This window comes from Ranitomeya variabilis, chromosome 1, assembly GCF_051348905.1.
Source record: "Ranitomeya variabilis isolate aRanVar5 chromosome 1, aRanVar5.hap1, whole genome shotgun sequence".
Taxonomy (NCBI): Eukaryota; Metazoa; Chordata; class Amphibia; order Anura; family Dendrobatidae; genus Ranitomeya; species Ranitomeya variabilis.
In genome coordinates this window covers 32,363,746-32,375,911 of record NC_135232.1, presented here as the reverse complement: position 1 = coordinate 32,375,911, position 12,166 = coordinate 32,363,746, and the positions used below count along the sequence as shown (strand labels likewise).

The 12,166-nt window shown below is 43.2% G+C and overlaps 1 protein-coding gene across 1 annotated transcript in view; it reads right to left on the bottom strand.

Annotated features, from left to right (window-relative positions):
* ADAMTS12 (ADAM metallopeptidase with thrombospondin type 1 motif 12) overlaps window positions 1-12,166 on the bottom strand; it is a 510,507-nt gene that overhangs the window by 24,394 nt on the left and 473,947 nt on the right. Inside the window, exons 18-19 of the mRNA XM_077281848.1 lie at window positions 9,372-9,582; window positions 7,297-8,370 (exon numbers count right to left, since the gene is read on the bottom strand). Coding sequence (XP_077137963.1) covers window positions 7,297-8,370; window positions 9,372-9,582 — 1,285 coding nt within the window. The remainder of the gene's footprint in view (window positions 1-7,296; window positions 8,371-9,371; window positions 9,583-12,166) is intronic.

The window sequence follows — 12,166 nt, the reverse complement described above, 5'->3', positions numbered from 1 at the left end:
GTAACAGCAGGAGATGCCATAAAAAGAATGTGACACCAGGGGGCGCAATAACAGGTATGTAACACTGGGAGACGTCACAACAAATATGTAACAGCAGGAGGCGCCATAAGTACAATGCTGTCCATGTTTTTGAATATTTAATAATAAAATGTTATAATTTTAGTAAGAAATATGTCCTACTTTAGCAGAGATAAGATTTTCAATGCGTTTTGGCATTGATTCATCATGGAACCACACTTGTAGGACGCTGTTTATCATGCGTTCTTTGGTTGTACAGTCCATTTTGCAAAGACGTCTCTTCACAATGCTCCACAAATTTTCTATAGGATTTAAGTCTGGTGAATTGCCAGGCCAGTGCAGCACTTTTACTATCTTCTTCCAGGAATTTCTTCACACACTTGGAATTGTGGCATGGAGCCAAATCTTGTTGGAATGTCCCTTCAAATTTACTAATGAACGGCACAATAAAACGTCTATGTATTTGGATGAATTCATCATACCATCAGCTGTAAAAAAGCCCCAAAACGTCTGTTTTTAAGCGTGTTTTACAGTTTGTTGATATGATCAGCTCGCAATGGTTCATTTTTGCTTCTAATAAAAACACTTGTTCTGTACACTTGAACAAAAAGATGGGTTTCATCACTGAAAATTACCTTTTTCCACTGGCTAGTGACTGGTAACCAACTTACGATTTTACTTAAAAAATGCTTTGCCCCAATTAATTTGCACAGCGCTGTATGTAACACCAGGGGGCGCCATAACAAGTATGTAACACCAGGGGGCGCCATAACAAGTATGTAACACCAGGGGGAGCCATAACAAGTATGTAACAGCAGAGGGCGCCATAACAAGTATGTAACAGCAGGGAGCGCCATAACAAGTATGTAACAGCAGGGGGCGCCATAACAAGTATGTAAGACCAGGGGGCCCCATAACAAGTATGTAACACCAGGGGGCGCCATAACAAGTATGTAACACCAAGGGGAGCCATAACAAGTATGTAACACCAGGGGGAGCCATAACAAGTATGTAACAGCAGGAGGCGCCATAACAAGTATGTAACACCAGGGGGCGCCATAACAAGTATGTAACAGCAGAGGGCGCCATAACAAGTATGTAACACCAGGGGGAGCCATAACAAGTATGTAACAGCAGAGGGCGCCATAACAAGTATGTAACACCAGGGGGCGCCATAACAAGTATGTAACACCAAGGGGAGCCATAACAAGTATGTAACAGCTGGGGGCGCCATAAAAAGTATGTAAGACCAGGGGGCCCCATAACAAGTATGTAACACCAGGGGGCGCCATAACAAGTATGTAACACCAGGGGGAGCCATAACAAGTATGTAACACCAGGGGGCGCCATAACAAGTATGTAACAGCAGGAGGCGCCATAACAAGTATGTAACAGCAGGGGGCGCCATAACAAGTATGTAACACCAGGGGGCGCCATATCAAGTATGTAACACCAGGGGGCCCCATAACAAGTATGTAACACCAGGGGGCGCCATATCAAGTATGTAACACCAGGGGGCCCCATAACAAGTATGTAACACCAGGGGGCGCCATAACAAGTATGTAACACCAGGGGGCCCCATAACAAGTATGTAACACCAGGGAGCGCCATAACAAGTATGTAACACCAGGAGGCGCCATAACAAGTATGTAACAGCAGGAGACGCCATTATTAACCACTTAACTGCAGAAGCTTTTTTCGGTGTAGCGTTATCGGTTTTCGCTCCCCTCCTTCCCAGAGCCATAACTTTTTTATTTTTCTGTCAATATGGCCATGTGAGGGCTTATTTTCGGGACGAGTTGTACTTTTGAACGACATCATTGGTTTTACCATGTCGTGTACTAGAAAACGGGAACAAAATTCCACGTGCTGTGAAATTGCAAAGAAAGTGCAATCCCACACTTGTTTTTTGATTGGCTTTTTTACTAGGTTCACCAAATGCTAAAACTGACCTGCCATTTAGATTCTCCAGGTCATTACGAGTTCATAGACACCAAACATGTCTAGGTTATTTTTTATCTAAGTGGTGAAAAAAAATTCCAAACTTTGCTAAAAAAAAAACAAAAACATTACGCCATTTTCCGAGACCCGTAGCGTTTTCATTTTTCGTGATCTAGGGTTGGGTGAGGGTTTATTTTTTGCGTGCCGAGCTGGCATTTTTTATATTACAATTTTGGTGCAGATACGTTCTTTTGATCGCCCGTTGTTGCATTTTAATGCAATGTTGCAGCAACAAAAAAAACGTAATTCTGGCGTTTTGACTTTTTTTCTCCTTACGCCGTTTAGCGATCAGGTTACTCCTTTTTTAATTGATAGATCGGGCGATTCTGAATGCGGTGATACCAAATATGTGTAGGTTTGATTTTATTTTGAATGGGGCGAAAGGGGTGTGATTTGAACTTTTATATAATTTTAAAAACATTTTTTTTACTTTTGCCATGCTTCACCATGGAAGGCTAGAAGCTGCCACAACTTGATCGCCACTGCTACATAGGAGCGATGCTCAGATCGCCCCTATGTAGTAGAATTGCAGCATTGCTATGAGCGCCGACCACAGGGTGGCGCACACAGCAATCTGGCACTGACAACCACAGAGATCTCTAGGAGACCTCAGGTTGTCATGCCAACACACCGGTGGCCTGCAATCACGTGACGGGGGTCAGCCGTGCGCGTATTGGCAGCCCGATGGCTGGCCAAAAGCACGATTTAAATGCCTCTGTCAGAGTTTGACAGCGGCATTTAACTGGTTAATAGCCACGGCTGGATCGCGATTCCACCTGCAGCTATTGTGGGCACATGCCAGCTGTACTAAACAGCTGACATGTGCGGGTAAAGATGTGGGCTCACTACCACCCCCTTTGCAGAGAAACAGCCCCAAAGCATGATGTTGCCACCCCCATGCTTCACAGTAGGTATGGTGTTCATTGGATGCAACTCAGCATTCTGTCTCCTCCAAACACCACAAGTTTTGTTTTTACCAAACAGATCTACTTTGGTTTCATCAGACCATATGACATTCTCCCAATACTCTTCTGGATAATCCAAATGCTCTCTAACAAACTGCAGACTGGCCCGGACATGTACTGGCTTAAGCAGGGGGACACGTCTGGCACTGCGGGATCTGAGTCCCTGGTTGCGTAGTGTGTTACTGATGGTAGCTTTTGTTACGGTGGTCCCAGCTCTATGCAGCTCAGTCACTAGGTCCCCCGTGTGGTTCTGGGATTTTTGCTCACCGTTCTTGTGATCATTTCGACCCCACAGGGTGAGATCTTGCATGGATCCCCAGATCAAGGGAGATTATCAGTGGTCTTGTGTGTCTAGCATATTCGTTTTATTGTTTCCACAGTTGATTTCATCACACAAAGCTGCTTGTCTATTGCAGATTCAGTCTTCCCAGCCTAGTGCAGGGCTATGATTTTGTTTCTGGTGTCCTTCGACAGCTCTTTGGTCTTCACCATAGTGGAGTTTGGAGTCAGACTGTTTGAGGTTGTGGACAGGTGTTTTTTATACTGATAACAAGTTCAAACAGGAGCCATTACTACAGGTAATGAGTGGAGGACAGAGGAGCCTCTTAAAGAAGAAGTTACAGGTCTGTGAGAGCCAGAAATCTTGCATGTTTTCAGGTGACCAAAAACTTATTTTCCACCATAATTTGCAAAATAAATCTTGCAAAATCAGACAAGGTGATTTTCTGGATTTGTTTTCTCATTGTGACTCTCCTAGTTGTGGTCTACCTATGATGTCAATTACAGGCCTCTCTCATCTTTTTAAGTGGGAGAACTTGCACAAATGGTGGCTGACTAAATACTTTTTTCCCCACTGTAAAAGTTTGGGAAAAAGTAAAAATTGAAAAAAGATGAAAAAGTTGTTGATAAGGAGCAGGAGGGCGTCAGCATGATGGGGAGTGGTGCATGTGTATACCAGTCTGCGTGTGTATACCATTGTGAGTATGATCCCTTCTTGCTGAGATCCCAGAGATCTGGTCATGGTAGAATATAGAGCAAAAGTGACAGACGACACTTGAATATCGAAAGGTAAAACTTTCACTTGGACCTGAGCTGTGAGATCCCCATATGGGGAGAGGATCCTGCTGAAGGAAAGGTCTGACCCCTCAGCTGTGCTGGACTCTTACTGTAGTTACATTATACATTATGGTTTCATTTGTCACTTTTTAGAATACTAAAGCTCATGGGTTCCTATAAGGTGAGATGTCAGGACACAGATGGCGTTCTGTGCGGAGCTGTAACAGATGGGCAGGATGGGACCCCACTGCAGCCCCACGGTATAATATTATAAGGAGCGAGAATCCGCTTCGCGTCTGACAGTCGTCGTCACCTTTGTCCTTACGCCTTCTCACCTCCGTCCTTCCTTGTGACTCTTCTATCTCTCTGAGATTTGAAGTTACCTTTTAATACAAGTAATTTCATGTCCATGGAGCTGTGATCAGGGAGACAAAAATGTATTGCCACAGGTAGATCCATCATTCTTTTTTCTCTTATTGTGTGTCAATGAGAATTCATCCTTGTTCTAAGGTTTTGCTCTGTCTCCCCCACATATAGTCCCCCTGATGGACATTTAGTACAAATAATTAAGTACACCACATTAGATTCTCATCGCCACACAATAAGAGAAAAAAGAATGGATCTACCTGTGGCCAAATATTTTTGTCTCCCTGATCACAGCACCATGGACATGAAATTACTTGTATTAAAAGGGAACCTAAATTCTCAGAGAAACAGAAAAGTGTGGGAGTATAAACTCATGACAACCTTTGACACACTCAGTGCAGGAATGAATGTGTCTCATGGATTTATGGTTTTTTTTACATAAGTTAAGGAATTTGCTCCTTAGACCTTATGGGGGCATCATAACGAAGAACGAGACCCCAATCAGAGGACAATAAAACATTCACACTCCTTATCTGTGAACTGTTCCAATATTTATGTTTATGCCTCTCCCATAATGATAGTTCTGCTTCACGTTACTTGTCTTATCTATTGCATTATATCTCTGCTGTGTTGTGTATAAATATGTGATTCTTCAGATTTTGTATTAGTCTATGCCCGATGAAGAGACCTGAGTAGTCTGGAAAGCTCGCAATTTGTCATCTTTTCAGTTAGCCATTAAAAGGTATCAACCACTGAGGACTCTCAATTCTAAATATTTTTCTATCTATCCTTCCATCATTTATAGGAGATAGATAACAGATAATTGCTGGTATATCGATATAATAGACACGGCAGATACACAATATGAGATACAGACGCCTCCATCACATTTGCTCTTTTCCCCTACAAGGTTGCCCTCGCTCTTGCTCTCGCTTTTGCTCTTGCTCTCACTATTTCTATTTGCGGTTTGTTACTAAGTTCTTTCTGCTGAACAGTTTGTTCTGGAAACCTGACATCTGCCCTGTCCACGCGAGCCACGCGCTGGAATTGAGAAATAATGATGAGAGTAGTAGATAAAAACCAGCAGCGACACAAGGAATACATTGGAAAATGATTTAAAAGCCGAGCTGAAAGCTGCCGCCGAGAACACGGATATTCAGCTTTTTACCTGCTGACACATTTCTGTGGTTTATTATTTGTGTTACGCTGTTAGGACATGGAATGGGATATTTAAAGGGAAACCGCGCACAAATCTAATGGTTCCTGTGGGAACTTTCACACAAATTGTCCAGATTCACCAATAACGATGTTCCAGCACAGACTGTTCTCGCGGTCGTCCATGTCACAGGAAGTGATGACATCCCATTGGTTGGTCACCTGACTGCTGTGGCCTGTGATTGGCATATGGCTCTAACCACCTGATTTGTCCAGCCAGTCAGAGGCCTCAGCTGTGAGGTGACCAAATAAAGGGAAGTCATCACTTCCTGTCCCCTGAAAGACCCGGAAAATGGCCTCTGCTGTATTGTAGGGGGTTAGAACCGGTGAGTGCTTCTATTTTTTTCTTATTTTATAACGTTCCCTGCCTTTTGAAAATTTTGTTTGGAAGTCGGACAACCCCTTTAAGGAAATAAATGTCTCAGTGTAATATTTCTTTTTCATGCTGCTTCTACATTGTGCCTTTTGATTTTGAGTTTGCTCCCATTCCTTTTGTCCCTTCACATTCTACTATTGTCCTATAATTGCTGACTGAGGGATATTCTCCATGGACAAGAGCAATAGTAATGTCCAGTGGATACTTGAAATATTTCCAGGAGGAATAACAGAGGCACAATGCAGCTCTTAGAAAAGAATTGTTATAAAGATGACTGCTTTCTTGTAGGTGCAGAACCACTTGGGTCCACGGCCATGTCTGGTATTCACTTGATTGGGTCTAAATTACAATATCAAAAAAATTAGATACACGTCACTCCGTATTAGAGTGGGTGCTCGGAGAAGGATACCACTCCCTCAATAAATATATTGGTATATCAAAAATTCCCCTTTTTTCTCCCCTTTTTTTCCCCTTTTTTTCTTTTTCCTTTTTTTCCCCTTTTTTATCTCCTCCTTTTTTCCCCTTCTTTCTTTTTTTCTTTTTCCTTTTCTTTTTCTCCCCTTTTTTTTCCTTTTTTTTTCCCCTTTTTTCCCATTTTTTTCTTCCTTTTTTCTCCTTTTTTCCCCTTTTTTTTGTTTTTTCTTATTACCTTTGAGCTACATATACATTTTTCTTCATAATCTCTTTCTCCTTATGTTTTTTTTTTAATATTTTTACATTTGCCCATATGGTGCTTTTTTCTCCATACCTCAATGGTACTAATTTAATGATGGCTATGTAACTGACCATAGGGCTTATTTTCTGCATATACGCTCTATACTACACTACATGTTTTGTGAATATAAGGTTATTCACTAGTCACAGTTACATTTGATTCATCCTAATCTGTGTTGGAATGTCAATTCAATGATACGTATATACCATGTAATGTTATGTTATGCAACTTCATGTGATTTTGTATATAATGAGAACTTTGTTTCTTTGTATTTGTAATTCATTTTATAAGGCATATATTGATACATCGGCCCGTTTTTTTGTTTTTTGTTTTTGATACTAGTCTGATGAAGGTCTAAATATAAGACCAAAACGTTACGAATATTTGGATTGCTTCATTATAATAAATCTTCACTTGCAAAATTCATTGGAGTGCCGGAATTTTTGATATATATAAATTACAATATCAGTCATGGCCTATTCCCAAGGGTGGCGCTATTTCTGGAGAAAAAAAACCATCTAAAAATAGTGAAAAATTGTACAAACATTTTTCAGAACTTTTCATTATTTTATAGAGCTTCTTACCTCGCTCCAGTCGCCCACTATCCAGTATATGGTGTCCGTCCTATTCCCTGAGGGCTCGGTAGTGTTGTCGCTTGCTGTGTCGTTCAGTATACTGCTGTTTTGAGTCTTCTCTATGTCTGGAGATACCTCCTGGGAGATATTATGGCCAGGCGCTGGCAGCTGATCATGGTTGGCTATGTCCACCACTTCTGGATCCTGCTCATCCCAGTCCTCATACGTAGTATTCTCAGGTGGACTCCCAGTAGTTGGCGGCAGGTTAAGCGGTCTTGAGCTTTCCGTCGTGATCATCACCGGAGATGACGATTGAGGGTGGATTGTGTGGTTCTCCGGGTGAACCTTCACTCTACCCTTGTGTCTCTTACTCCTGGACTCGATGATGTTGTTACTTTCAGCATCGTAGTAGATGTCCGGCTCCTCGGTTGGGACGTCACTTGACTCAAAGTCTTTTTGGGTGTCTGGTTCTTGAGTCAGATAGTCGTACCTCGGGGTTACGTCCGGCATTCGAGTACAGTTGGGTGGAGAGCTGGTGGCATTGAAGAACAAGCCAAGGTCACCTTGTGTCACGTTTTCATTGTTTGTTACGAGGGTCTCATTGACTTCTTTGGGATTGGGGGAAACTTCAGTTGAATTTGTGGCAACTTTTTTCTTGTTACTGGACACGAGGACGAAGTTGTATTTGTAGACCACGTTGAAGCGGGTGGAGTTGGGAATGTCGTAGATTTGGAAGTCTTCTTCTATTGAGTTGGCGGGAGGGAGCGGTGAGGCTGTAGTAGATGGTGGGGTGGTCTCTGCACTTTGCTTCGGAGCTTTAGTTGCTGATGGAAATCTGGGATTCTTTTTAATCAGGAAGAAACGTCTCTTGGGTCCGTGTGTAGTCTTGGGGTAGATTTTGAGGGTTGTTTTGAGGTTCTTGTATTTGGGAGGAAGTTGGTCTGTTTTTTTCTGGAAGGGGCACTGCTGAAGTCCACAGAGAGCTTTGGAGTAGGGTTTTTTAGAAGGGTCACATGATTCGTTGTTGTATTTTGGACATGTCACGTTACGGGTTCGGATGCCACCTCCACATGAGACCGAACACTGAAATGTGAGGAGAAACAAGTATCTTTATACATATATGCTGGTATCAGAACAGATGTAAAACTATAGGACTGCAATAGTTGTGGGAACTCAGAGTAAAAATCACCCACGATATGCAAATTTTTCCTTTCTCTACTCATAGCTATGCCTCTGATGGATTGCACTCCTAGTGGTCTGGCATGGTACTGCAGTTAAGTCATGCAGAAGGGATATGAAAACAAACATTACTTTCTCCAAACCATCTAAAATAAAAGTAAAGCAACCTCAATTAACGATATCTCACTCTTTAATGTACACAGCTCCTGTGCAGTCCTATGTGTCTCTACGGAGACAGACTAAAAGCAAACTCTGTGTAGTCTGGCCTCACAGGTACGTTACCCTCTGGTCCATCAGACACTTCTTCCACCAGGATCAGACTGCACAGAGTGGGTGTGCTTGTAGTCTGTAACCATGAAGACACATAGTACGGCATAGGAGCTGTATACATAAAATGAAAAGATACTTGTAATCAAGACTATTTAATATTTTTTGGGGGCGGCTGGTGAGGGTCAGATCCCAGAAAATAATGCCCTTTTTTTCATTGCAGATCCGATTCATCGATGCTCCCATCAATGCAGCCATTTAATATACTGCAGCCAAACTGTAGCTCAGCCCTTAGAGCTGAGCTACAATACCAGACTCAGTCTTATGCAATGGATGGTGCAGAGTCAGGAACAGCAGTAAAGGGGTCCTTTCATGCTTCTGATTGGTGGGGGTCCAAAATAATCATTGCTTACATATTCATGGTCCATATAAAGGATAAAGGAAGACCATGTGCAAAATGTATACACTGGGTATGGTTACCGCAGAGTCTGAGGGAGCGAAGCACGGTCTAGGGACACAGGGTAAACCCAAATGGGGAACCCGACGTCCGGACCTGCACTACTACTTATAGTGCAGAGGACCAGGTTTGCTTAGAGTGATCCTTTACTAACCCATCATAGACCAGCATCCATGTTTACCTCGGTCCAGTTGCTCACGGACCAGTCGGAGGGACATGATATGTCTCGGTTGCAGGACATATAGTTTTTCGGTTTGGTGAGATGGTGGCAGTCCTGAGAAGACAAGGCTTGTTCATCCGACCCCACTGTTCTGATGCACAGGACCGTCCTCTTCTTCTCACCAGTCGGGCCGCAGGTAGCCGAGCATTCCTGCCAATCCCCGGTCCACCACCTGAAAGCAGAGACGCATCGTGATATCACCAGAATGGAGGAAATGGCTCGTTACAAAAATTAAGAAAAAAATCCTTAGCTGTTATTTGTTTGCCCCTGGACTATAAGACACTATCTATCTATATAATCGTCTAAGGGGTACTTCTGTCTGCCTGTCACGGAAATTCCGGCCCGACCAATCAGCGGCGGGCACAGTCTGGCCGCGAATTCGCCCCTTCCTACTCTGTCAGTGCCCCCTCCAGTCAGCGCTCACACAAGGTTAATGGCTGCGTTATACCGCATTATGCCGCGGTGTAACGCAGTCCGCTAAAGCTGCTGTTAACCCTGTGTGACTAATTTTTTACTATTGATGCTGCCTATGCAACATCAATAGTAAAAAGATCTAATGTTAAAAATAATTATTAAAAATAAAAAATCATTATATACTCACCTTCCGACGCCTTTCCCGCTCCTCGCGATGCTCCAGGCCATGCATTGTGGTCTCACGAGATGATGACGTAGCGATCTCGCGAGACCGCTACGTCATCATCTCGCGAGACCGCAAAGCATTCTTGGGACCGAAGCGTCGCGAGGAGCATCGGTAAACGCCTCGCCTGGATCCGGGGGCCGACGGAAGGTGAGTATATAACTATTTTTTATTTTAATTCTTTTTTTTAACAGGGATATGATGCCCACATTGCTATATACTACGTGGGCTGTGTTATATACTACGTGGGCTGTGTTATATACTGCGTGGGCTGTGTTATATACTACGTCTCTGTGCTATATACTATGTGGGCTGTGTTATATACTACGTGGCTGTGCTATATACTACGTGAGCTGTGCTATATACTACATGACTGTGTTATATACTACATGGGCTGTGCTATATACTACGTAGCTGTGCAATATACATGGCTGGGCAATATATTACGTGGCTGTGTATATACTACGTGGGCTGTGTTATATACTACGTGGCCTGTGTTATATACTACGTGGTCTGTGTTATATACTACGTGGGTTGTGTTATACACTGCGTGGGCTGTGCTATATACTACGTGGGCTGTTATACACTGCGTGGGCTGTGTTATACACTACGTGGGCAGTGTTATACACTACGTGGGCTGTGTTATACACTGCGTGGGCTGTGTTATACACTGCGTGGGCTGTGCTATACACTGCGTGGGCTGTGCTATATACTGCATGGGCTGTGCTATATACTACGTGGGCTGTGCTATATACTGCGTGGGCTGTGCTATATACTACGTGGCTGTGCTATATGCTACGTGGGCTGTGCTATATACTACGTGGCTGTGCTATATACTTCGTGGGCTGTGCTATATGCTACGTGGGCTGTGCTATATGCTACATGGTCTGTGTTATATACTACGTGGCCTGTGCTATATACTATGTGGCCTGTGCTATATGCTACGTGGCTGTGCTATATGCTACGTGGGCTGTGTTATATACTACGTGGGCTGTGTTATATACTACGTGGGCTGTGTTATATGCTACTTGGCTGTGGTATATTTCTCTGCTGTATCTGTTCATCATGAATCGTGGTATGTGTTAAAGAGGGGGGCCCACTGAGACTCTTTCGCCCCGGGGCCCTCAAAAACCTGGAGCCGGCCCTGGCTTCACTCATTGGTCACGCCCGGCCGGCCGCGAACAATCAGCGACAGTCCGGCCGTGAATTGGCACGGAATTTGAACCACGCTTCGCTAATTGGTCAGGCCTGGCCGAATCCTCTGTATAAATTGCATTATTCTGAAAACTTCATAAATAAACTACATACATATTCTAGAATATCCGATGCGTTAGAATCGGGCCACCATCTAGTACCTTATAAAAGCCAATCAGTAAGACTCATCTTTTATTCCTGACCCAAAAAAATTCAGTAATACCCCTCGAAATATGGAGAGATTCCCAAAAATCCATCCTCTTATTTGCTTTTTTTACCTTGATAAATGGTAGATACCCCTCCCTAACTGGCATTATATCTACATACCCAGGCTGGGGGTAGAGGGGCTGCCAGATTTTGCGGCAAGACAAGTATCCCCCCAAACATGTTAAGAAAATACTGATGTAATTATAGTTTGTCCTTTCAGCTTTTTGCTGAAATCTGACATAAAATGTCCAAAACCAAAGTTATACAGCCCTAACCCTAGAAATAACCATAGCTCTAACTCGGGATGGAAAAAGCGTTAAAAAAACACTATAAGACAATTTTTGCTTTTAATTATATTTGGAACAGTTTTCGCAGAAGGTCACTGTCTCTTCTCTTGTAAAACTGCAAGTTAAAAAAGAGGAAGAAAACTGTCTGGCTGAGCCTCTGTCCTTTCATTTGCTGCCTATTCAGAGCACAGTAGTTCAAATAAGTTAATGTCAGCTGCATTAGGCTGACCGAGATGACAAAGCTGACTTTATTTATTCTGAGATATTTGATAATGTTGGTTGCTGCCTATGCGGAGCGCAGGAGCTAATGACAAACTCATCATGACTGGTGTCCTCTGCTTAGTGGCTGAAGGCACCATCACAGATAACAAAGAAGACAACCGCAGAACTTGTGCCGTTACAACAGGCGATTCTTGCACGTGTCGTTTATT